This window comes from Cygnus atratus, chromosome 15 (assembly GCF_013377495.2).
Source record: "Cygnus atratus isolate AKBS03 ecotype Queensland, Australia chromosome 15, CAtr_DNAZoo_HiC_assembly, whole genome shotgun sequence".
NCBI classification, from domain to species: Eukaryota; Metazoa; Chordata; class Aves; order Anseriformes; family Anatidae; genus Cygnus; species Cygnus atratus.
This window is the reverse complement of record NC_066376.1, coordinates 13,965,029-13,991,907: the sequence shown is the minus strand read 5'-3', so window position 1 is coordinate 13,991,907 and position 26,879 is coordinate 13,965,029. Positions and strand designations below refer to the sequence as shown.

The 26,879-nt window shown below is 46.7% G+C and overlaps 1 protein-coding gene across 9 annotated transcripts in view; it reads left to right on the top strand.

The window, feature by feature from the left end:
* Positions 1-26,879, top strand: part of ABAT (4-aminobutyrate aminotransferase) — a 60,264-nt gene that overhangs the window by 1,418 nt on the left and 31,967 nt on the right. For 4 of the 9 annotated variants that reach the window (XM_050713796.1, XM_050713797.1, XM_050713795.1 and 1 more), the window contains exon 2: positions 21,521-21,636. In XM_050713796.1, coding sequence (XP_050569753.1) covers positions 21,567-21,636 — 70 coding nt within the window. In that variant the 5' untranslated portion in view covers positions 21,521-21,566. Of the gene's footprint in view, positions 1-822; positions 959-13,846; positions 14,039-14,357; positions 14,502-15,248; positions 15,401-19,599; positions 19,737-21,520; positions 21,637-26,879 lie in introns of those variants that run through there. The other 5 variants (XM_050713798.1, XM_050713802.1, XM_050713800.1 and 2 more) reach the window with 5 other exon arrangements.

Sequence of the window (26,879 nt, the reverse complement as noted above, 5' to 3'; positions counted from 1 at the left end):
CCGGGGGGGGGGAGCGGGGCCTGGAGGGGGCTCGGGCCGCGGGGCTCGGGGCCGGGGCCGGGGCCGGGGCCGGGGCCGGGGGGAGCAGCGGCGGGAGGAGTCGCGCCGGGCTGCGGGGCGCTGCGGGGCTCAGGGCTGGGGGCGCTGCCCGGGGCGGCCGCGCTGGGAGCCCGGAGCTTGCAGCAGCCGCGGGGCTGGCGGCCTCCCGCTGCCGGCCTGCGGGGCCCACGGCTCGGGCTGGGGGCGAGGCAGCCCGCAGCTCCCCCGGCAGACAGCTCGGGCTGGGGGCGAGGCAGCCCGCAGCTCCGCCCGCAGCTCCGCCCGCAGCGTTCCCTGCTTCGGTACCCGCGGTCCTGCCGCTGTGCGCGTGGAGTACAGCACGGCAACGGCACGCGGAGAGAGCGAACTTGTGGGGAGGCTCCCGAGTGCTCCTGTGGTCGGTACCGAGCGCTGAGCCTCGCAGGAAGCGGACTGTGCCCCGCGGTCCAAAGGCGGGGCTGCTGGGCACGGGCCGGAGCAGCCGCTGGCAGCGTGCTCGGGAGCCCGGACGAAGCGCGGCGGTGCGGGGGAAGCTTCCAGAAGCGTTCCCAGCTAGGGGCTCCACACGGAGGGAGTTACCTCTGGAACCCCACAAAAATCGGGTTACTGTATTATAAATTGTATCGAGGGCATCTTCCTGCAGCTCTCAGTGCATCTGTCTGCAGTCGGCCTTTCTCCGCACCTGAGTAGCGCGGGTGCTGAGCGAGTGGTGCTGAGGCCGGTGTGTCTGCGCCGGCTGAGAGGCGCTCGCAGGCTCCGAGATGGATGGCTGGGCCGCAGGATCGGACCTCACGGTGCGAAAGCACAGCGCGTGCAGGGAAGGGTCACGTCCAGGTGTGGCATTCCTCACCCGCAGCACTCAAAGCACTTCATGACGAGATGAACGTCAGAGGCCTGGCAGTACGGGTGGGGAGCCAAAGTGGGTGCACAGAGGGAAAGCTGTTGCTGGCCCTGTGACCTCTCGGGTGCGGTACTGTGGTTGCCTGTATTGTACCCGTGGAAAACGTGGAGTGCAGAAGACTGTGCTGGAGACACCGCTGGTAAAAGAAACCCTAGTCTGGAACTGTGCTGTGTTAATGCACGAGCTGATGGCTTGTAAAGTTGGTGGGGAAGAAGCACATCAGAACTGCTTTTTCCAGGGCCTGGCCCTTTAGGCTCCTGGGGAGTACTGGGTGTACGTGCTGTACAGCGAGGCATTCTATGCGTTCGGAGGGAGTGACCTGGACAAGTGGGTGGAATTGGAGATGGGCGCACAGGAGGCGGTAAGCTTGCACAGCAAATGCGTGGGTGCCCTGCTGGCAGCTGTGCTGCCATCAGAAGAGGAAGGTGTCCAGATGGGGGTTGTTCCGGAAGCGGGGAGGAATTGAGATGCTCAGAGGGCATGTGTTCGTGCATCCACACTGGCTCTTGCTGGACCCGACGGCCCCGTGGTTGGCACAGTGCTTGACAATGAAGTGTCGGAGCAGTTGGCACTCAGGGCTGCCCCGCAGCTATGTGTCTGCGTGGTAGCAATAGCGACCTGTGCACGTGGGCAGCAGCTGTGCCAACGGCAGTGCTGGTGGGGCCAACTCCTGCTGACTTTGTGCAGTGCTCCAGCAGCTCCTGATTTGTGCTCCAACTGCTTGGGCCGGGATGAAGGCAGCTCAGGTCGCATCATGGCACGCAGCTCTGCGTCCTTCGCCCTGTGCCTTGGGAGGTTGTAGCATGAGCGTTTACAGGGTTAGGAGGAGCTCGCAGCTGGCGTAGGATAAATTGGGTTGGCTCTTGGCTTCTCAACTCTGCTCTGTGTCTTCTAGGACTGACAGTCTATTTCAGCAACACTGAAAAAAGTATTAGCTGTTTTCAAGTACAAACTGAGATTCCCTTCCTTTCTTCACGAAATGGTACCAGCTTGTGGAAATCTCAGGAACCAAAGTGCTGTTTAATAGCGATTATGTCCATACTGCACAGACAGTTCAGCATTCATTGTTTATTTACTACAACAACAACTGTTGTATCTTAAAGTCTTGCTGTACTGGCTGTATACCAGATTTTTTTTTTTAAATGATGGTTCTTTGAACTTGAACGAATCTCCTTTGTCCTTGTCCTTGCGTTTGTGCGCAAGGGGGAGCATGGGGAAGAAAGGAGTACGTCTCGATGGGGTAATTCTGCCATAATTCTCAGATTTCATGTAAGACATTTCTGCTCTTTATTGTTTTCAAATACCATTTGATTTGTTCATGTATGTTGCAGATTGCCAGTGTGTGCACCATTTTTGCTCGAGCAAGCTTTGCAGTAGCGCCTGCTCTTCCTTAAAGTTCTCTGCAAGTGCTGAGGAGTTTTTCAGGTGCAATGCTAAGTCTGAATCCAGAAGCGAAGTACCTTATCCCCTTGGAAAGAGTAAATAATAGAAAAGAGCTGGATTGTGTCTTCCATCAGGAGCAGGGCAGCTGGCACTGGCATGCAGAAAGGTGTGAAACTATTGGTAAGCAGGGCCAAAATGCCACATCAGGAGCATGGCAGCTTAAAGGCCACGAGCACGAGGCACAAAGAGTGATCACCATTGGCACCACAGATGGAAGGATGAATATGCTTTAAAGCTGATGTAATGGATTTATCTTTCAGGAGGCTGCAAACACCTGGTTCTTGTTCCCAACTGATCTCCTTTTGAGTTCCTTTTATCAATGAAGAAGAGGTTGCCTTATGCTGGAGCTGCAACCAGCTAAAACAGATAATTCTGCCAGCAGCTGCTGTGTGGCATGAAAGCCGTACGTTACGTCTCCGTCCCCTCCTTGTTTCTGTATTTTGTGATCTGTTTTGTCAAATCACAGGCCTGTTTTCTGAAATGACGGCTATGGGCCAGGAAAACAGGGAAAGTGATGTGTTTCTTAGCCAGACGGTGTTTGTGCAAAAATAACAGTATTCCGGGGGTTTTCCAGAGCATGTGAAGCGTGCAAAATGGGGAATATTGTCCTAAGCGGTTTCTGTGGCTTTCGGACTCCTGTCTGATCGGTGGGAGTAGAGTTCAGTGCTGTGTCCTCAAATTACTTTGCTTATCTTTCCTTTCGCAAATATTTTACTGTTCCTTCCCTGTCTCTTAGGGAGCCAGATGCTAGAAATTCAGTAGAAGAATATTTTTCTGTTTCGTGCTTGGCAGCTTCTCAGTTGTAAACCCTGATGAGGAGAAGAATACATGTTCTAGCTCAGGCTGAGCAGTCATTTACTTATTTGACAGCTGATCTCACTTAGGTGCCTTTGTGAGGGCATGGTGGAGTTGCTTCTGAAAGCTTCACGCCTGTGGTGTTAGGGACACAGTCCTGCCCTAGTGATGAACTTGCTTTTTAAAAAAAGAGTAGAGCTGCACTGTGCTAGTCAACGTGAGAAAGCACTAAAACACCCAGCTAAAGTACAGCCTTCAGTGAGCGGATAATGCCAGCCTCAAAAAAAGGGCCGGGAATGTGAACTCCTTTTTTCAGACTTAGGTGATTCTGCTTTATGTTGTCTAGTGCAATTCCTTGAGAGGCTGTTTCGGTTTTAGTGCAAGAAAAAAGCATTTGTGTAGATGAGTGCTTATATTGTACTACCTCAAAATTTCACTTTAGTCTCTGGCTAAAAGGCAGCGTGGCAAGGCACGAGGCACTTCACAGACAAAGCTTCAGCTTGCTGAGTTTCTCATCCTGATTTTCTGATATCACTGAAACGTAATTCAGCATTGGCAGGGAGCAGAGCTCTTTAAGATGTGTTCATCTCACGACTCTTGGGAAACGTTGCCACTTTAAAATTAAATTCTAATTCTTCTGTTGGTTCTGGTCGTGGGTTAGGGTAAAGCAGCTTGCTAGAGATTTCTTGTAAGAAGTCAGCCTGTCTCAAGTACTCTTTGGGTGGCAGGATGAAGTGCCAAACTATCCTGCTGGCTGTCCAGCTGTAATTCTGAGTATAACAACTTCGAAACCTGTCTCCAGTTTCCTTTATCTTTAAGGCTTAAAAATAATCCTCCTTTCTGATGGAAATTCTTCATCATTCCTCATCAGACCCAAGCAAAATTCAGTTTAATTTTTACAAGTGAAAATATGTTGCTTTGCAATGTCATACCTGTATGTAGTTTTATTTTATGTTGGCCTTGTTTAAGAATGTCCTCAGAATGCCTCGACTTTGAAACCTGGCACGTTTCAAGTACCCTTTTTTTGGAATACATCCCTAGCTAGATCTGGGACAGGAGACTGGTGAGGATAGCGAGGAGACTGAGTGATTGTTCTTTAGGCACTTCTTGTCTGGCACCTGCTAAGGGACACTGGCGGAGGCCAACCAAGCCCTGGCCAAGCATCGCTGGGACATGGTGGTTCCCTAGCCCCAGGGGGCTGCTGTTGCAGGAAAAAACCCGCACAGGCTTCCTCTGGCTTACAGAGCATCCCTGGTTTGTGCTGCCTCCCTCGTGAGGTGCTTCTCGGAGTCCCCTGAGAGGTTTGGTTTCGTGTTCCTGGGTTCAGACCTGCTCTCCCTTCTACACTGCCAGTGCAGGTTTTGTAGCTCTATCTGCTGTTTGTAGCGTGGTTGCTGGTGTCTCCATCAGCATCTTTCTCGCAGTTCATTTCATCTCTTCTGTGGCTGCCTGGGGCTGGCACCAGCCTGCCTTCCCTGAAGCCTTCTAGGTGGCCCCCAGTGTCAACGTGTCTGTGTTGCTGCTGTACTGCGTCTCCTGGTCCTTCCACAGAGCTTTCCAGCCTTCGAATACCTCTTGCTGAAGCCACCTCCTGTCTCTGTAGTCTTCTCAGTGCCTTCTTGTCTTAAAAGCAACTGGTTCAGTAGTACTGGTTACTGCACTAGCATCAACAGTAAAGTAGCAGTCACTGTTTTTTCATTTTCTGTGTCTTAGATCTGTTTTAAGGACTCGTAGTCCTACCTGTCAGTTCTGTAACTAGATGCGTTTGACTAGAAGACCACTGCAGGAGGTAGAGCTGCTCCTGTGGAAAGGGAGCTGGAGGGGTGGCCGTGCAAGAAGCAGCGAGGAGAGGCACAGTCCTGCCAGCACTGCTGGCCTGCGTCTCAGCCTGCAGCACACAGCTGCTGTATTCACAGGTATGGAAGAGTGTTAGCCGTACAGATTTCTACTACAAGGTTTTCTTTCTGGTTGTCGTCTTTTTTTTTTCTTTTTCCTTTTTTCTTTTTTTTCCTTTGAGGGTTTCTATTCTTTTCCTCCCCTCGTAACCTTGGTTTCATCTCTGGTTCCTCACAGAGCAAAGCAGTGGGCGTTGGAAGAAGACATCAATTAGTGATGAAGTTTTCATCATCTGTTTTTGATGCTTGGCTCAATTTTCAAGTATCCAGCTTCCACCTGTAAGCCTCGTAACAGGCAAAGCACAGTCACAGCAAACTCTTTGGGAAAGTCTGTGCCCTGGTGCTAGAGGCTTCCATGCTAACATTTTTGCCTGTAATCCTGGTATTAAATCATCCCTTCCTCTTCCTCTTTCCTACCCAGCAAGTGAACAGCCCTGCAGATGTTTTTGCGAAGGCTGTCACCTTTTGCCCTTCTAGTTCTTTGCTTTGTAAATGAAATAGTGCAATCATAGAGGCTTGCAGAAGCCCTGGAGAGAGCAGAGAGAGCAGGAAAAAAATAGTTTGTGGGGAAAGGAAAGAATAATATCACTCGTTTGTATTTGTATGTCATCAAGCTCAGTCTTGATTAATGACTTGGAACATCACATCAGCATGCCAGTTTTGGATTCCTCTTTTAGCAAAGGATAGAATGTGTGGAGATTCTTGGCAGCATCTCTTGACAGCAAACACAACTGAAATCCAAATTCAGAATTCACAGAAATGTGAATGAAAATACCCTAAGTTAAATACCTTAAGTTTGGTGTCGTTTATTAACAGCGATATTTTTTTGTTTGTATTGTGTTTCCTCCGTATCAGTCTGTCCAGCTTTCCTCATGTTAGATGCTAAACAACCAGCCGTCCTGTCTGTCATCTCTCTTTCTGCCTCTTGCATGGATGACACGGTTTTTTTTTGCCAGGTGCTTGGCTGATGCTACTGTCATGATGTACACTTAAAAATAATAATAATAATAACGGAGGAAGTAAGTTTGTACTGAAGCATTGTGACCATCTCACTATATAAATCGGATGCTAAAAATGGTTGTCTCACTGGGGATTAGAGAATACCACAGGTTAAAAAGCTATTTAGAAACCCAGGCTGCTCTTGGGTGACCAGACAGTGCTGTGGACAGGCTGAGAGGCCCTGACGTGTGAATTCTTACTGATGTCCTCATTTCAGGCGAAGCATGCTGCCGAGCACGCCGACAGCAGCGGCAGCAGGCACGAGGGATGCGTTTTACCCGTGTTTCACGCTGCCTTCCACCGCCGCGTGTCCTCAGCCCAGCACCAGTGAAAAGCAAACCGTGTTGGTTTTGCTCCACAGCTGTTGCTGCAATGCAGCTTCTTGGAAAGGGCAGGAGGATTACACAACGGGAGCGTGCTGGTGGAGGTAGGAAAGCAGAGGACTGGTGAATCCCAGTCCTTGGTTGCAGCGTGGCTCCAGGTAATGGAGCCGGGGAGTGAAAATCTTCGATTGGTTCCAGGGCTTGGGCAGCACCTCTTGGAAGGGGCTGGTGTAGCTGCCCTAACGTGGTGCTTGTACCTTGGCAGCTGAAGAAAACCCTGAGAAGGGCCAGCTTCTGCTGTTGGCGAGGGAGCGGTGGCACATGGAGACGACGACGAGCAGTGCTAGGGGCTTGGATCGCGATGTCGTAGGACCTGCAGCTGGGAAGAACTTTCACGATCCCAGCAGCCATCCGGGCGTTGCAGGAACTATAGCTGACAAATCTGGTTGTGCTTCTTTCTTCCAATTATAGACTCTAAAATGCCAGGTCTTTTAGAAGAGCCTTTTAGCAGTAGCAGTGACCACCTGCTTAAATTCTCCCTGGTAAGGTTTGTTTCCACTTGGCCAAGGATGTGGTTGGAAGATGCCCCTGCTGACGTGACCTGTCGTATGTCAGTCTGCTCATTTGACCATTATGTGCTTATGGATGAGTTTAGAGTTTGTTCTTTGCTTTTCTGTAGACTTTGGCATAGTGTGACTCTGTTCAAAATAATACAAACATGGCTTCATGGCTAGCTGGTATTTCAACACGGAGTGAAGGGTGGTGGCTCTCCTGGTCGGACGTCGTGTTGCCCGCACTGCTCGGTTGTTTCCTTTCTCTGAGGTGCCTCCTCGTCTCCGAGCTGAACCTGTGAGGAACAGCTGGATGCTGTTGAGGGTTCGGTGGTGTCTCCTCTCCAAACTGGGAAGTTCTTTGGTGGGGATGGGAGACTGCAACTGTGCAGGTGACAGAAGAGCGAGGTGAAAGTGGGGCTCTCCTTAGAACAGAGGCTAAAAAGATGCAGCTACCCTTGCAATGCGTGGGGCAGGGCAGGTTTCCTGACACACACACAGCAGCTGCAGAGTGACTGACCCTGTACCAGGAAACATTTTCCTGAATGCTGCCTTAGTTACCTTCTCACTGCAGTGGTATCCCGCAGTCAGATAGACCAAAAGAAAAAGAAAGAATCGCCTCTTTAAGTCCTTGGAAGCCAGGGTGGATCCTGTGGAGGCAGAGGAGAGTAGGAGAAAGGAAAAGCCTACTAGGAAAAGAACTGGAAACATGGCAGGCTGAAAAACAAATAACAAGGAGGGAGGGAAGACGGGAAAATGAATGCCTTCCAGGTCCTGTATGCTTTAAATCATCGAAAAAAGGCCTTTCTTTAACTGTTCTCCTTACATTTGGGTAGTCCTGTATTTCTGAAATTCCTGGGCTAATTCTGTAAAAAGTATAACAACCCAATGAACTTCTGTTAGCTTAGAGGTCCCTAGAGGTTTCCTTTTTAGATTTCTTTTCTTAACACTTGCCCTTGCTGTATGCTGAGAAATTAATCCAGCTCACGTTAAAAGGAAGAGATTTTTTTGTAAGCAAACCCAAGGTTGGTTGGGTGACACCGCACGTAATTTCTAGAGGCAATACTTACATAAAGTGTATTTGCATTGCAGTAGTCATGCTCTCACCCCTAACTTTTACTTCTGATCTTGCAGCACGAAGTAACGTGCAGAAAATATGCGGGGGAAATTGTGTTCCAGAATGATCTGATAAGTGATAAGAAATGGCTCAGGGGTCCGATTTTATTTTTCTGAAAAAAAAAGTGAACTGTTCGTTACACCTGGTCAAAATCCATACACAGCCTTGCATAACTGATCTCTCTGTTCCGGCTGGTAAGCAAGCTTTGGAGGCTCGCAGCTGCATTCTTCGTCCGTTGCGAAACTTCAACCTCTGGTTATCTCTTTCGGCTACTGTCGCTGGTTAACAGCAAAGAGAGAAGGGACAGTGCTTCTGAAGGCTAGCAAAGCACGTGACTTGGTAACTTCTATGAAGACCTGTCTGATTACTGATAAATCCTATGCTTGAATCCATTTGGTGAAGCCCTGATTTTGTAAAGAAGATAATTTTTGCCTTTTTTCTTTTGTTTTGGAGCTGCTATGGCAGGGCTCTGCTGGTTGCTGTGCGGGCGAGGTCAGGTACAGGTGCGGGCCGGGGGGCAGCGCTCCGACATGCTCTGCTCACGTTGTGTGGGGCTGCTTGCTTGTGTGAACTGCCCTCAGAAAGGTCAACAGCTCCCTTTTTGTTAAATAAGCTGTTTAACGTAACTAATCCTGGTGTAACCTGGGGGAGCTGCTTAAAATTACCCAGGCAGCGGACTCACCTTGGTATCGTTTTGGTAGGACCGTCCTTCCTGGTGTTCATTAGTGCCTCTGGCAGCGCTGTAGTCGCAGAGGCAGGCTGTGTCATGCAGAAAGGAAGGGTAGCTGCTGCCCCGTGCTGCTGGAAGTTCTCCGTTGCCATATCTTTCTCAGGCCTTGTCACAGCATTTTTATGGTTTTTTGACAGAAAGCACTGTCTCCTACCTGTCCCATCACCCAAACATAGTGGTGTTGCCAGCTGATTTGTTGCTTAGTATTCATAGTTGCGGCCTATATTAGCAGAATATTTTCTTGTGGCAAGTAGGTATTCCAGAAAAGGTTATTTCCCAAACACTTAGCTAAGTTGGTCTCTTAACTGGGTGTCAGTGCTGCCACCAGAGGAGAGGCTGCAGCACAGCTGTGCCTCCGTGAGGCTTAACCACCGAGTTGCCACGCACACGTCAGCAGACTCAGGGCAGCTTAATTTCCCTCCTCAAATTTGTGTTCAGGCATTTGCTACTTGGGTCAAGTGTTGTAATGCAGCAGCTTTATTATTTTGGTCAACTATATAAGGATTAAGCAAGCAACCATGATTTTGGCAGTATGTAAGGATCAAGCAAGCACAGGTAAAGCAGTAGCCCTGTGTTTTTTCTCTAGTGGGTAATTTTCAGATTTTAGTGATCATCAAATGGGACTTCATTAATGATTTTTTCCTACTATATTTTCAGTTCAACAAGGCACTTGGGCTCATTCACAGCTTCAGGTTTGTGAATGGGTCCAGTGAAAGCAAAGGACTTCACTTGAAGTCCGTATCTTGCTGAATCAGGTTGGCACTCCTTTTTTTTTTTTTTTCCATCTGGAGCATAATTGTCAAAATATACTAGGGAAATGAGCCATGCAGTCTACTGAAACTGACACTGCATGTGTCTTTCTCTTCCCTAAACTGCTTTGGAAACTGCCCAAGTGATGTTGTTTAACTGAATCCTGAGCATCAGGCAATGACAGGACTTTTCAACAGCAGAAATTCATCAGAATTGTGCTTAATTCCTGTTTCCCTTTTCTTTCCTCTCCTCCCGACTGTGGAGTTCTGTTTAATGCAGATTAAAGTAGATGGCATCTGAAGAGAGGGTGGTTCCCCTCTCCTGTGTCAGTATGAGGTATAGCTGTTACTGACTTGTCAGTAGTGCCCGTGCTGCAGCTCAGCTGTGTCCTTGCACACGTCCAACCTCAGGTGATTTTATTTTTAAGATGGGCCTACCAAAAGAAATGCCTGGAGTTCAGTGGTATTGGTTGTGGCAAATTCCACGCTGTTCGCTGCTGGTTTTTGTTTCTTTTAAAGGGGAGAACCCGCCTCCATAAGGTTAGTGTGATTTTATTGAATGTGCTGGGGTAGGAAGCAGTCCTGGGACCAGCCACAGGCTGGAAAAGCTATAGAGTGTTGGGTTTCCCACTGAACTGAGCCATCCTGGTCCTTCCCTTTATTAGCAGGTATGCCTTTTGTGGTCACCCCCTTTGTGCAAATAAGGTTTTATTTTTCTCTCTGCAAATCACCTGCTCAGATTTTTTAACTAACTCATGGTTGACATTTATATAGTTTCAATGTGGGGTTTCTTCCAAAGGCACTGAAAGATTTTAAAATATATTTGAAATTGAAGCTAGTGGTTCCATCAGTTGTAGTTACCATAGGTGACCAACATGAAGGTGACCAAGTCATAAATGCTTTAGAAAAGCAGAATTTTGCTTTTCCAATGCTAAACCAATTGGCTTTTCTAAAGTAATTTATGACCCCCATGCTGATGGACGCGAGTGTTTACCTACTGTTTTGTGTTAGGGTGCCTCTTCCTACAAGACCTCTGGGTTCGGCGTGTCTTTGTTTAGCTGAAGCCAGGTTGCCACTCACAGCACCCTAAAAGCGGAGCTAGCGCTGCAGCGGATGCTGTAGTCCTTCTCCAAGAGCACCAGGCCCTTGAGATGGCTGTTGCTTTTCTTCCCCATGCAAGTTTGGGGATCTCAGACCTTGTGATGACCTTGGCTTTTGCAGGAGGACTAGGACCTGATGCTGTCTCTTCTGCCTTGCCTTGCCTTCTGCGTTGCGATGCTGGTGTGCTTGGTTCCTGTTTCATGCAGGCATATGTGACATTTAGGATTTTGACATTGTTTCTACCCTTGGGCTGTTGTTTCTGGATACTTATTTTTTTCTCAGGCACTGTAGCTGTGTGCTAGTTGAAAAGCTGTGTTCTTCCTAGAACATGGTAGCTTTCTAGAGTGTGAGGCAGTGATTAAAGAAGGTTGTGCAGTAGCTTCTGGGGGAATTTGCCACCATTTGCAGTGAAAGTCAGCAGTTGTTAACATAGTTAAACCTTCCGATATTTTGAATAAAATCCAAATATCCTTTATACTGACCTTGTGCTTTTACTTTGTCTTGTGGACCAATCTGGCCAGAATCTGATCCCCGTTTTGCTTTGCATCATTGTAATGCTTTTCAGCAGGATGTGCATAGCATCGATGCATGAAAATATGTATAACAGTGGATATAACATGTTTTTGAGCAAGAATTCTGCTAAAGCAGGAGATTATTTTCTAACAATAGAGGGCTGTATAATGTGTCGTCCTTGGAAAAGTGCATATCAATGCACATTGTAGAGTTATTGTGGGCTGTCAGCAATGTCCCTTCCAATGACAAAAGGTTTGAATAGATCTTGTAACCAATGTTCTCTTGATTAAACCAAATGGAGGTGTGTGGCTTTCTTGTTGCAATTCACAATTTAGTGAACTGCACACTTTATACACTTAAGTGTTTAGGAGTTACAGTCACTTCAAATCACTGATCTAGCAATGACTGGGACTCAGTGGTCCTCACCCTGCAACTGGCTGGCACAAGTCATTGTCATCCCCTCATGCACCCAGCCTTTCAGGCAGGGTAGTTGTGGGTAACGAAGGGGCTGAAAGCAGCCACCTGTAACAGCATTTAACCCAAGGATTAAAACATGAAAAGCCACTAGAAATAAAAGTCCACTGCTGAATAATGCCTTCTCTGGAGGTGGGTTTCCAAGCAATTGGACATGACGGGTCTTAGCCTGAGAGAGCACTGCATGGGCTGGAGGCCCTAAGTCATGTTGTCACGTAAATCATTAGCACCACTGTAGTACTTCACCATAAGGAGTGTGTTTCATCCAGAACAGCTTTGTTTAATGCATTTAGCCTCATCATGCACAGTAGCCCCTAGCAGAGGCACAGAAATTTCCTTGTCTCTCCAGAGTGCACCTTCAGGAGCTGTGATCCTGATTTTTCACCTTAGAGGTAGTAAGAAATTGCTGATATGGTGCATTTCCTTCACATCCAACTTTCTGTATGTGTGACTGTAAACACCTACAAGCTTTCTCAGTCCTTCCCCCCATGCTTTGCGATGTGTCCCTGGCTGAGTGGGGTTGCTGAACTTTCTGTGGCAGGTGAGCGTTGGCAAGTTGACTTCAAAGCTGGTTTGTTTTACTGCCTGGCAGTCAGTGCAGGCCAGTTTCAGGGGGTTGTTTTGAGGCATGGCTATGGAGCGTGGGATAACCAATAGGTTTGAAAAAACAGTCTGCGTAGGTGAATGATACCAGATTTCAAGTTATGAATCCCCAGCCTGTTACGCAGGAATAGTATGGTATCATTGGTCTCTCGGTGGCTGCGTTAGTGGTGTGCTGGCATGGTGGCCGATGGTCCGCTCAGCGCAGCAGAGCTCCGGAGAGCCGTGTGGTGACTTCAAGCCACGTTCTCCCGCAGTGGGTGCAAATGGGGCATGTGGATGCTGGCATCGCGTCTGTCAGTGTGTAAACTGTCTGTGTCCGGGTGATATGTCAGTGGAAGGAGACTGCAAGGTGTGTCTGGTCTGCCTGAATGACTTCGTCCCTTGCTGTACTTGTTTTTGAACACACTAATTACCACAGCATCCATCCCAGCCAAATGAGCACTGCTGCTGCTATTCCGCTGAGAGAAGGTGACAGAACAAGGCTTGTTGCTGTAACTGCAGCATGAACTAGCGTCGGTAGTAGGGTCTGTAAATCACCAGGGATCTCAGCTGCTTCCTGTACGCATCGCATCCTCTGTGGCCTGCTGCCGGTATCCCCCTCTGTGCCTCAGCCCCTTCCCGGCACCGCACCCTGAATGCACCTGCGTGGGCACCAGGCCGCTCCCTCGGCAGGCACAGCCTGCAGGCCTGAGCCTCCATCCTGGGCCTCTGCCTCGGAAGGCACCGCGCGGAGACGTGCTGTCGCCCATCTGCACCCGCAGGGCACACAGCGTGGTGCGGGTGCCGCAGCTCGGACCGCGGCCTGCCTGTGCTGGGGGCGCACCTTGAGTCGTTCTGATGCCCTGAGTGCCAGAGTGGGTAAGTCACTGCCTCGCTTGTAATAATTACAGATTTCCGCCGTGATTTTCACCCATCGGTTGCCACGGCAACAGTGCAGCAGCTCAGCCGAAATGCTGTCAAGCGGATTTAAAACTGAGGCGGCTTGGGCGCATCTTCCCAGTGCCCCCCTGGCGCCGTGGCAACCCAGCAGGCCCCGCATCTTCCCTTGTACCCCCCCCAGTGCTGTGCCAGCCCAGCAGGCCCCGTGTCTTCCCTTGTGCCCCCCCCAGGGTCATGGCAACCCATTGGGCCCCCAGCCTGCAGGGTGCTGCAGCACCAGGGCTGCTTTCAGCCCCTGTGAGCAGCAGCGGGGCTTTTGTTTTCTGCCCGACCAGCGCTCCGCGGGAGGTGGCATTACGGTGCCTGCTGGCTCTTGTGTTCCCTGCGTCTGTGCAGGACCCAAAGGAAACAAGCCGAGGTGGTTTTGTGGTACTCCCTGGGTGTTACCCTGGGGATATTTGCAAATTGGAGTCAAATGAGGGGTTTTAAAGACAAAAACCTGTTCTTCAGTTTCCGCAGTTATTGAAAACTAGGGGGGCATTTCGAGCTGTAATAGTCTGGCCCTGCATCTCAGTTACCTGTTTTCAGAAACCCACGGAGAAGGCGTTCAGATGAACTCTGCCGGTAGGAGCTCATGGGCTACACCTACACGTCAGAGGCAGTGGAGTGGTGGCTGGCAGTCAGATGATCTCGCTTCGGTTTCATTAACTAGCGGCGTCCCCCCGGCTCAGCTCAGCTCGGGCTGGGGGTTCCTCCGGGTGACTGATGCCTGGTCCCGCTGCCAGCAGTCGCAAGCGGGTGCTGAAGGGAGCGACGGCAGCGGCGCTGTTCCTGCACTGCTCCTGGATGCAGCCCGCTTTAAAGTGAAGGGAAGAGCGGGTTTTGAAGCCGGCAAGCTGGCTGCTGCACATTTTCATCCAAGCCATGTAAGTGCCTTTGGCATGTGCCGCGCGGTAGGGCTTAACGCAAGCTGTGCCGAGCCCTCGTTCGGGCTTCGGTACCACCACACGCAGGGGCCCTGGTTCCTCAGGGGAGGGTTTGTCTCTGCAAGCAGGCATGTGTGATGTGAAAATGTGCCCCCATGAATATGCATGCTTGGCTGTTATGCAGTTGGCTCTATGGACCCCTTGTGAAAGAAATCCCCCGCGTGCATCTGCTTTTCTGTGTCTTTGGCTGAAGCAGGGGTCACCTTGAGAAGCCAGAGCGCTTGCTCCCATTTAAGATGTTTCCCTTGCTTTGGTGCAGGCTATCTCCAAGCGAGCGATGTTATGACCTCAGGAAATAAATAATGCTTTGAAAGTACGGTTTACTGGATGCTGTTTTCGTGACCTTGAGGAGGCTGTGATGGGATGCTGAAGAATAAAATCTTAGAAGGAAGCTTCACTTGAGGTTATTTTGGAATACTATAATTTTTCACAACTGCAGAGCGTTTGTGGAGCAACTGATCTGAAAAGCATGGCTGTGTCATAATTTCAGCTGTGTAACCCTTTGAGAACTGGACTGTCTGTTTTGGTGGGGAAAAGTCAGGAGATTAACATGCAAGGTTCGGTTATCTTGTTGTTATCTTCATTTAAAATAATGCATTCAAAATATGTGAGCTAGAAGAAAGGTTCTGATAGGTAGATCACTAGTAAAGATGGTACCGTGAAATATCCAAGTGCAGTTTTTGCTGTGGGAACTATTAAAGAATGAAAAACTAAAGCTAGAAGTAACATTTCAGCTAATATTAATTGTCATGCTTACTTTTACCAACATTTATTTATCCACAAACTTCTAATATACAATCTATGCCAGTTTTATAGGTATTTTCAGCTGTGGCTCTAGAATTTGCCTAATTCCTACCAGCTGCTTTCTAGGCCCCCCATTTTTCCTTTCCTGAGACAATGCATTTCTTTCACAGGGAAGGTGTGGGCACATCTCATCATAGCTTAGCTGCTCCAATAGTTCTTGAATCAAAGATGAGCCGCTGAAAGGTTTGGTGGGTCACCTGAATTCTAGTGTGTCATAATTGCAACATTTCCACCTAGTTTTACTCATTGGATTTTGGACCAGGGATCATTTGTCAGGCCAATATTTGTGGGGGAGAGGGAAAACAAGGAGAGACAAGGGCAGAAAGATTAAACATAAATAAGTAAGGCATATCTGTATCCAACCACCAAGTGTGCTTAGAAGACATTTGAAGAGGAGAACCTGGACACATGGGAATAGTGTGATGGAAGATCTGAAGGTTCCTGTCCTAGCTTCTTTGCTGCTGCAGCTGTGACCTGATTGTTGGTCTGATTCGGCAGGTCGGTATTGCTATGTCACGATGGATCGCGCGTGGTACTTTCAAGCTATAGGCACGAGGTTTTGTCTTGTGTGTTGCATCTTCCTTCGTGCTTTCGCTGCTGTTTTCAAAACAGACTGACTGAAATGCCAGCTGCATGTAGAGGGAGAGAAGGTAGCTTTGCAAAAAGCCAGTTTATTGGGGAAGGCTTACGCTGCCGTGTGCAATATTTACTGTTTTGTCAAGATGTGAAAGTCAAAACCAGTCTCCCCATTTCTGTTCTTCTGAGCAGTGGTGGGAGCGCTTGATCCTGTGGGTGTCAATAAAAAAATAAGCAACCATGAATAACAGACACTTGAGCTTTACTTGTAACTATGACAACTGTGTCCTTGGTGACTTAAGTACAATCATGGAGTTTCCAATTACATCCTGTTCTACACAAAGCCACTAAGGTTATTAGAGGAAGAAACGTCAAAAGCAACTGTCAGCTCGTGAACTGTTGTCTGCCAAAATCCAGCTTGGTGGCAGACGCACACTTCCCCTTGCAGATACCTGCTGCTTGTTTCGGTGTCGGTGCTGCTCGGTGGTACACACCTTGGTAAGCCGTGCCCCCCAGGGGCAAACTTGCCAGTACAAGTGCCGACTTTATGGACTGCTGTCTGTGAAACTGTAGAGATGAGCTCCTGAGCAGCTGGGGGGCTCTACTGTGAGGTGGGGGCCGTCCCGCAGGCCCCAGCAGGCCTCTGCTGCAGAGCGGGGCCCAGCGGCTGCAGCAGGCCCACGTGAGGCCTTTGGGGCCAGGGTGCTTGTGACCACCCCGGTTTTGTGGCCCCCGGCTGAGCACAGTGGGTGAGGAGCCAGCTGGGCGAGCCATCCCTGCAGCTGAGGGTTTCAGCCCATTTCTGTGCTTGGCTTCATATATAAGCACTGGATAGAAAATGCAGTGCTGGCCTTATGTGAAACTAAACGTGCATTTTCATGAAATTACCTCTTAACAAGGCTTTCCTGTTCCCATGAAGATTTCAGATAGCCTTAGCTCTAGCTATCATTAGAAATTCTCGGTGATACTCTAACAAACTTTTCTTGCAAATGCTGCTGTAAGCTAGTTAATTTTTTTTCAATGAAATGTGTCCTGAAAAAACACCTGTAGAAGTATAAGGACCTGTTGTATTTCATTGTGTGCAGTCAGGCTTTCCTAACTACACAGGCTTTATTGAACTCTTAACTCTGCTTCTGGGACCAAGTGAACTGCAGGTCAATACGTCGACGTGCTGGGAGGCTTTTTATTTTTTATTTATTTATTTATTTATTTATTGTTTTGTTGGTTATTCCATTTAAGTGGCTAAAGCAGTTCAGTCAGGATTCCTAACATCACCCGGCATTCTGTCAGTAACACTGATAAGTGGTTGAGAAGTCCATCGGCTTTTTCCTGCTGTAATCTATGGGAAGGGGATGTTCCTGTTCTCCCCAAAGGAGCATGGGATGGGACATAACGACTGCAGTGCAGTTTTCAAACAGCAAATGCTGTATATGTTGATTATTTTTTTTTTTAAGTGGATACAATGATGCCATTAAGTTGGCCCATTCTTCCTCAAGTGCAGGCTAAGGAAGGAGTCGATAATATTTAAGGGATGGCAAATTCAGTTCTCTTCCACCTCACCCATACTTACATCTTCATGAAATTTCAAGGATGTTCCAGACTCTGGGATGTCCTTGAGCTGTTTATATGAGCAAAATACTTGAGCAGCATCACTGGCATGACTTAAGTCATGAAAGATGCTTGCTCATGAGCACTGAATGCCTGGAGAATTGTCACTGTTTAACAAATGGCCTTGGATATTTTTTTTTCCAGCTGTTCATCTCAGAAGCTGCAATCTCATCCAGCTCCTTTTTCTCAGCCTTCCAACCTTCCTCCTTTTGTTTCAGAACTGCTTATTCCATCTCTGACTGTACAACAGTCCCTGCTTGTGTGAAGGGGTCTGTGACGCCTCCTTAGTAGCCCCCTTGTCCTGGCCTCATCATCTAAACTCTTCCCAACTTGCTTCTAATCATTCGAGTCTGATTCTCTTCCAGAAAAGCAGTCTGAAGAGTCCTCATGTGCAGTTGTGGAAACATTGTGGAGGTTAGAAAAGGAGAAATAAGAGCTCACAGGAGATAAACACTACAAAAGACTGGACCATGAATGCTTTGGCATGTGGTGGGTCTTTGTAACATTAGTTGGACTTGCTGTCCTGCAAAGCCAAGGAAATACACTTTTAATTCAAAAGAAAGCAAGCTTTGCTTGGTTTTCACGTCAAACTTTTAGAAAAGCCAAGTGAAGGAAAACAGCAAAGATGGAATTAATTTGCCTTTACCTCCGCCAAATACATATTGGGAAGACTTTGTGGAGTAATTGCAGTGTGCAGCTTGTGCTGCTGTTTCTAAAGCATCTAATTGTTCCTGGTAAATGGGTTTGGAACAGCTGAGAGATAGATGCTCCCATGAATTTAAAACAGGTTTCCATGTCTTTGACATGAACTGGAAGAAGGAGATAAAAATCTGCAGTGCTGACTTCTAATACACGTCTTATAATGTTTCTGTTTCCCCTCTTACCTTTGAATCTATCCCGAGGATGCTTTCAGGGAAGGTTTTGCAAGCTGCAGCCTGAAACACAGATGTCATGCTGCATTAGTTTCTCTGCTAGCAAGAGAGAACGGGTCATACAAAGTCCTCGTTTGTGGTTTTTGGCTCTTGTAAAAAGCATCTGGATCAAGCGCCTTAAATGTTGGGGTCCCTCCCTAACTTGTTTTATTTTTTTCAAGGGTTCTCCCCACATCTTGTGAGTTCACAGAAACAATTTGTCTTTTATATGCTTGCAATAAGCTACTGTTACTACTGCTGAATGACTGACTGTTTGTCATTCCTGGTAACTAATTTTGCCTGTCAGAAATAATCACTTAGTACATAATTTTAGCAGATGCTGTTTTAAAAACAATACATCCAATTTTACATTGTATGCATAAAAAAATCCATGTATCCCTGTTTCACGTGCTCTGTAGACTTAATGGAGCTGCTTCTTTGAAAATATTTTTTCTTACTAAAAGAATGCAACTTTGTGACTTAAACTGTGTTTGCCAATGCATGTGTATACGTAACTCCCAGAATATCTGCAAAATTGATATATTTACCATTCACTTCAGAATAGCTGCTGTGTATAGTGAGCTCTAACCTCTAGCTCAGTCAGTTGCCATTAGAGGAAAAATATTTAAAGATGACTATTGTGAATCTTTTTTCTGGAAAAGTCTCACTTCTTTGAAATCTAAGGTAGCTAGCATTTGATTGTAAAGCTAATCAAAAAAATAGTTCGTCACATCCTATTTACAATCTGATATCTGAAATTGGCGGGCGTATTTTGCCTAGATTTTAAAGCATCTGAAGCTGTAAGCAGCTGCTGTGGAGCAGCAGTGCTGATGGAGCATTGCTTTGCTGCAGCTTTGACACATGCAGGAGCACTGATTTCTGCTGGCTTCCAAATTCTGCCACTGCTGCTTGCTGCACTAGAACAAGCGAGGCCAGTGGGAATTGATCAAGAGATGGATTACGAAGGCAAAATTCAATTGGTTATTTTGGCAACCAAATAACATGTGCTTAGACGAATGTCCCAGTCATATCAGCTAATCTACTGTGAGAATTTGTGCGCTTAACGGAGATGGAAAAGAAGTTAAATTTAGTTATGCTCAAATGTGATATTACATGATTTATTCTGACTCTGGACTGGAAAATAGTAAAACTTTTTATATAACAGCTGCCAAGGAAAATTAGGGGTAAGCTGCTTTATTTTTAAACCTCTTGCAATAATATTTTCTATGACTTCTTCAGAAAGCCAATACCTTTTCAGAATGTAATTTTGAGCCTTTTATGAATATTGTATTTCAAACATTAAAGGACTTTAGATAAACAGTAAATAGAAGTGAAAGGTAAAATAGCGTTCTGGGAGCAAACATGTAGGAGATGACTCGCCTAGGAGAGGAAAAGGGGGTGCCACTGAAGGAGACCTGGTCGCTGATGGATAGGATGGTGTGGTGTGACTGGAAGGTAGGTTTGATTTGGATGTGAAGAGACATCTCATTAAGGACGAGGTAGACTAGTCAATTTGTAGCAAAACACCCACAGGAGATGACTCTAAACAGAAGCGGAACACCAAAGTGAGTCACGGTGGGTTACGTTTTAGCTTTCTGTCATAGGTACGTTTGCACTGCTCCAGTTGTTGGCTCCTGCAAAGCTGTGCTCAAGTTAGCTTTTAACAGGCTCCTAGAGACTTCTATATCTTGCAGAGCAAAGTTGAGGAGGAAATTGAAGGTTGCAGGAGTACAGAGGAGGTGAGTAGCTCTGAGCAGAGGACATCAAGGTAGTTAATCATTGTGAGAGGTGCTGGGCTGATTGGCCCTTTAGCAGCTTTTTTTCCACTGTGGTGATTTCACTGACTCAGACTCACCTTTGTTTTTTGCTAGAGAATGATTGTGAGATAAGAAATGCATGGTATTGGGATTTTCATAAGTCTAATTCCTTCTACGTTTCAAACCTTACAAAGCTGAGCGAGCTTTTTGTAGACTGCGCACAAACGTTGTGCAAGTGTTTGCTCACCTTGGCAGATTTCAAAATACATCAGATTTTAAATTGAACTCAGAGCGAACTGCAAGAAACCAAGTGCTGCGTCAATTGTCTGGGAACGCACAGGGAATTTTCTTTGCACCAGAGTATTAATGTATCTGTGAATTAATAGATCTTTGCAGGTGAGGATGTCTTTTTTTGTTTTATTTTGCCAATTCTGAAAAATCTGAAGTGTGAAGGAAAGCAAACAGTGCGTTGACTGAAGATAATACAGAAATAAAACTTCTGATACATTACCGTTGGATAAGAGATGCTTCCTACCATGGCAGCTCAGTGTGTTCCCCACATCCAGTCCGCAGTGTGTGTTTGCACGCCTTACTGATGGCACAGGAAGGATGTCGGCAGGGAGCTGTGGTCTTGTTCTGCGGGAGGAGCAGCGCCTTTCTGTGGAGCTCTTCCCGGGAGGTGTATGGTTGATAGCTGCCGTTCCCTTTGGACCACAAGCCTGGATCCATTGCCAGTAGATGGCCTGCCCCTACTGGGGGCACAGGAGCAGCCAGTGAGGGGGAAAATGTCAGCACAGTCTCTGCATGGACAAGCAGGGCCTATGAAGTCCTAGGTAGAACACACCAGATTTTTAAGCGTAAGGTTTGAATTTAACCTGTATCGTAGATAATAATTTAATAACCTCTTCTATCTATTTGTGCCTTCCAGACAGGCTTTCTGTGCAGGTAATCCAGAGTGAAAAAGGAGTCATATTAGCATTCGTGCTACTTGACTTGACAAAGTCATTCCGATTCAGCTGGCTGAGGCAGTCGCCGACCGGCTGAGGCTGGAAGGGAGCTCTGGAGGCCTGCTGCTCCAAGGCCTGCTCAAGCAGGGCCACCCAAAGTAGATGGCCTAGGGCAGTGTCCAGCTGGGTTTTGAATACTACCAAGCAGGGAGACTCTACAACCTCTTCTATGGTTTAGGTGGAGCTTACTGTATTTCATTTTTCACCCATTGCCTTGTCCTCTCACTGGACAGCTCCTCTCAGAGCCTGACTCTCTTTGCTCCCTCTGTCAGGTACATGCCTTGCCTTCGCCAGGCTGAACAACCCCAGCTCTCACAGACGGTCTTTGGAGAGATGAAATTACTTGGTAGAAACTGTGTTTTCAGATGATCATTTTTCTTTTATTTTCTACTGTTTCTCCTGCTGTCTTTTTGGCTTAGATGAAGTTTTTCTCATGAACGTAGGTTCAGTCTAAGTAACACATTGTCTTGAGAGACTGACAAGAAAAAATTTTTAAAAATGATTAACCTAGTCTAACATGCATACAGAAAGTAGATGAGCAAGGGAAGAAGGGAAGCTAAATGATGATCTTTTATCTCTTGGCCCCACTGAAGTTGGGAGTTACAAATTTACTCTGGTAGTCATTTGCCTTAACAGGACCTAGTGTCAGACTCAGGTCTCAGTCCTGATACTGAAAGGAGAAATTGAAATGAATGGCACAGTAGCTGCATCCATAAGGACATGAATAAATGTTTTGTTCTTTTTTTTTTTCTCTTCCAGAACATCAGCCTCAAGATTGAGTCCTTTTGAGTAAAGAAAACATAAAATGGCGTCAATGTTGCTTAGTCGACAGCTGAGCTGTTGTCTGCAGCAGAACTCCAGGCTGCTTGTATTTGGTAAGTGGCTTTTGTGTATTTAGTTTGTATTTGGTGGTATTCATGTTATGCTAGTGAAGAAAATTCCAGTTTGAAAGTTGCTGGGGTTTGTCTAGTGTTGCATCTTTCAGAACTTGAACAATACTGTGTTCTGCATCTCGGATAGCGATGCAGTTGTAGTACAGAAGTGGCACACAGGGATGCTGTGGGTTTTTTATGTGATTTTTGTGTTTGTTTGTTTGTTTGTTTTTTTTAATTTAGCAAATTGAAGGCTCAGCATGTTTACAGTGCAAATTGTTAAATGAAACAAAGCTCGTCAGCGCTTGGAACTCTGCTCTAACAGGGCTGCTTGCTGATGCTACGTGGTGCAGAGGTGAAAAAGTCATCCATCAAAATCATCTTTTTCCAGTTTGCACATCATAGCATGCCCCTGCCTGTCTTTCTTTATGGGGAGGTTTTGTGTGGCTGACACCAAGAGGTGGCCTTTGCTGGGGGTATTTTTCTGCCTGCACTTAGCTCTAACGTGAAATAAAGGCCTAACCCACAGCTTCAGGCTGTTTTCTCCTAAGCGTATGATGGCAAGTTCTTGCTAGACCCCTGTTCCTAGGTTAGCACATGTACATTGAGCCTGCGGTCTCATGAAATACATGCGCAAACTTTGGTCTCATGCTTTAAAAGTGCAAATTTCTGTTGGTCTTTTTGGACGAAGTGTAGAACTTAAGATCTAGCATCCACTTTATGTGCTGTTACACTGAATACAATACGGCTGAATGGCTTTTTCTGTGACAAGTAAATATTAATGTTTCTTCTCTTCTAGCCCTCCTGCTGAGCCAATGTGCTCCTTGTGCCACTGCCATGCAAACACAGAACCTCTCCATTTGCTTAGAAATTAAAAAAAAATTAATTTCCTTTTAAACAGTCAACTTTGGCGAGCAACTGACCTTTGGCTAAAGAACAGAAAGTTTGGTCTTGTAACTATTGGAAAAGTATTAGGTCAGTGTTCCAGGACTGGATGCCCTTTCATTTATGGGAGTGACGCACTGATTACCCGAGCTGTGCAAGAGCGGTGATCGTTTGGTCGATAGTAGCCAATGGAAAGTGCTTGCAGCAAGCAGGCCCTCAGCAGCTGCCCGTCCTTTGAGCTAATCTGTCGTCTCGGTATCACTTAACACTCCCTGTCTCTCCCAGCATCTTGCACACTTCCATGATGCTCCCTGCCCAGGAAGACAAATCACTACAGCTGTGCAGTGCACCTGAGGTCCCTGAAGTGCAGGTGGGCTAGCTCTTCTGTTCTCACCATTGCAATGAAGGGCTGCAATACAAAAGAAATGCAACTCTGGGCCCCATCAGTCCATCCTTTTCAGAAATTTGTAAGTGGAAAGGCTGCTAAAAGCAGGCTTATAGCAAAGGATGGAGGGCCTTGTTGGTAGGTTGTATAGGAGGCACGCTGCTTTGGGTGCATGTCTCCAGAGATAAGAAAATACGGAGCAAGAGCAGAAGCCCCCACCAGCAGGAACTGTCTCCTGCTAGTTTTTTAGCCTACTACGTTCCTGGCTGACACAATAGGCAAGAGACTGGCAGCTGTAGAAAAAATGTGAGCTTCGGGTCGTTTTCCTGCTTAGTCCCAGCCAAGGCTGCAGCACTGCTGGTCGCACTGCTGGTCTCTGCTTGTTTTTAGGGAGATGCTGAGGGGGATGTCCAATTTCTGCCTCAGGGTGCTCCTCTCCGACGTGTTTTTGAGCATGCAAACTCCGAGCTGTACAGACTGAGAAAGAGACTCCTCATACGTTACTCCCACAAAATTCCTGCAGTGCCATTTGTTCTGCTGTCTTTTTCAGTGAGATACTGAAATGACGGGGTTTGCAAAGGGGAGGTGGAGAGGAGAATAGCTTGCCTCTTGGTAGAAGTCTCTCTGTCTGTGGGCTGTGACGTTTCAGTTGTGTGCCTGCATTAAGTGCAATAATATGTGCAGCTTGAATCTATTTTATCTAATTTATTTACAGAAAGAGAGTCTTCTTCCTTGATTATTTCTGATTTTTAAAGCAAATGTGGGAGGTAGCGTGGTGCTGGCCCTGAGCATGAACTGCGCTGGTTTCTGACAAAAAAGGGGCATGTGAAAAGGAAGGATGTTGGCAAGTTTGCATTCACTGCGGCAGAGAATTATACCCACATTCACTGCTGTAAAACACATGGGAACAAAGGAAACTAAACTTGATATTAATCAAAATATTTCTAGGAACTTTTTCTCTGGTTGTATGTGGGAGATGGTGTTTAATTCTAATTGAGATAGATTTCAAGTTCTCAAATCTTTTAACGAATGTGGGACAAGAGTTAAGCATCTGGGAGGAGAATCTTCTTTACTTGACCATTGCTTGTAGTGTTCTAGTTCCTAACACAGTGCTAGTCCGTGGCCAGATAACTACAAAACGAAAATTGAAAATTGTTTAAGCTGATTAAAATGCGAAAGCTAAGTGAAATGTATCGATGTAAAATACAAGTTAAATCTTCCCCATAAATGTAAAGCCTGTAATAATTTGGAGTCCATATGATTTCCTGAATAATAATAATAGTAAGCTGTAATCAGGTATCAACTTGTTGTCTTTATGTATTTCTTGTACTTGATAGTTTGCCATCAGAGATACAGTTTAATAGATTTTGAGAGGTGGCAGAAGAACATCGGTAGACTGAGTAGCTAGTTTTTTTGTTTTTTTTTTTAAACATAGACTCCTGCATAGTGCTCTCGGTACAGCAACATCCAGACAAGCCCAGGAGAGGCAGCTGATGCTGGAGAAATAATGGCGTTTCTCAGTGTCCATCCTCAGCTGAGCTCTGCAGGCACAGCTGCGTTGCTATCAGCAGTCACCGTGCTGCAGGTTAATCATGGCTGGCAGTCGGAATCACGCACTTACCCCGCTCTGCGCTACCTCTGGTGTTGGCGGCTGTGTCGCTACGGTGGGAAAGCCATTCCGTTTCTGTGCTTCAGAGGCGGACCAAATCATAGGCTGTTGTTAGCCAGTGGGGCAGCAGCACAGTTATGAGGACTCTAGAGATCTCGGTTCGGTTTCCTACTGATTACCCTAAGGGGTTGAATTCGTCTTTGATTCTTGAACTGGAAAGCATGCCAAAAGGCCAGTCTTCTGCCTTAAGGAGGCGTCAGTTCCCATTAGTGCTTGCACATGCTCCTCCAGGATGCTGACCTGCTCTTAAAAGCCCCCAGCGGTACGGCTTCTGCAGCCTCCCCAGGTAATCTGCTCTGTTGTTGAATTGCCCTTATCTTTAGAGCTTTTTTTCTAATGTTTAACCTAAGTTTCAAAACAGGAAAAATCAAATCCTTACTATTTGTCCTATCCTCAGTGGATCTGGAAGCTGGAATGTTTATTTCTTCTTAGCAGCAGCCTTTTACATATTTGAAACCTATTACCTCTCCCAAGACCTTGTACTTCTGTCTCAAATGATTTAAATAATATTTCAGCCTTTTTTCATAGGTCCAGTTGTTCTCCTGCAGTTTCTCAGCACTTTTATTGCAGTGCCCCAGGTGAACTAACTCTGGTTGAGGCCATACCTCACATATCTCAGCCTGTTTCCTCTCTCTCTTCAGAGAATAATACCACTTTATCTCACCGGCATGCTGCAGTGAAGACTGAGAGACGTTCATATTCATTCTTGACTTGTCCCCATCACAGTTATCTGGAAGAGGTTGGAAAGCCATGAGAACGATTTACTCTAATCCTTCTTTTGTCTCTAGTATTAATCTTTGCTATGACTTTTTGCATTTTTTTATTCTGTGTATATATATTAGAAGTTTCCCTAGAAGATCAGGACAAGAAATAAAGTGGTCTGAGGTCTTGCTCTGCCTAATGCAAACCTTATTATCGTCCAGATAATATTTCTTTCTTTCAGTAGAGAGAATAAACTGGATGTGTTTGAGGGATGTATGGGAGAAGCAAGGATCGTATTCCTTCTCTGGGTTGTAGAGAGCACAAACTTGAGGTCACCTTCAGCTGCTGCCATGAGAACCAGCTGCTGATGACCTGGAGTGCAACCTCTCCTGCTAGCCTGAGAAACCTTTCCTTCCCAGCCTGATCGAACATTCTGCCAAAAGCTGAGATACATGGCAATGCTCAGATAAAAAATGGTGGCTGGACAAGTACTGGCCAGGAGGCTCTGCTGCAAGGCCAAGTTTGGGCAACAGTTCTCAGCTCCTTAAGGCGAAGGAGGACAAGTAAGGCCCGTGATGTTCCCATCTGATTTCCCGTTCCTTCTGTCCCACACAGGGCAGCTGTGGTAATGCTGGCTGTTTTCCCTTGTGGCTGTTAATCTCTAGAGGGGTCCTGACGAACTTTCACTTACTGTGGTCTGTTGGGCTGCAAATGAGGCAGAACGTTATGACTGATTCACATCACAAGTTCTGCAGGAAAACTAGCAGCTTGGTGCTCCCATTAGTGCTGAAGAGTTGATTTGGGATTATGGTGTGTTTGAGGGGAGGGAGCTGTTCTTGCTCTTTCGTTTGGGAGCTCCCACTCCTCTACACCCTCTTTGGTTTCAGGTTTTGTCTTGGTCTTTGGAGAATCCTTTTCCCATAAAATCTCCAGTGTGTATGTGGGAATCCTGAAACACAGTCAATCTCATGTGGAGCAGCTTCTGATCTTACAGCATAAGCACTCTGTAAATAGCAATCTCAGTTTTCACAACATTATGCAACAGCGATGTTCGCTTTCCAAACACCTCTAGCTAGCCTGGGCTTTTGCCATTGCATTTCAAGAGCTGTTAGTAACAGATTATACTTGCAACACCTAAAATAGTATTTGGGGGAAATCACAGTCCTCGTACATTAGGCTGTCAGGGCCTCCATGCTCCAAAAATTCTGTCTGGAAGGAGGTTTGGGAGACACCATGGAGCAGAAGTTACAGACGCGCATGGGAAATTGCCTTTCTGCACTTGTACAGGGCAGCAGTGGTATGGCACGTGTAACGTGCCTCCTTTGGGACTGGGCATCTTTCACTCTACACTCTTTCACAGCAAAACATTTGCATTTGAGAAATGTGCCAGCATTTATTTTTTCTATCTTTTCTTTTTTGCCTTAGGATAGTTCCTCCTCTTAATTACGCTGATATAATTTCAGTGCCTCCTCTGGAGTTTCTCTCAGGTAATATCCAGTAGTTGTACGTTCAGGAACTGTGTTTATTGAGAGTGGTTTTGGTCAAGTGTATCAGAGGTCTAAGTACTTTCTAGGCCTCTGGTGAACCTACCTCTCATTAGCAGAG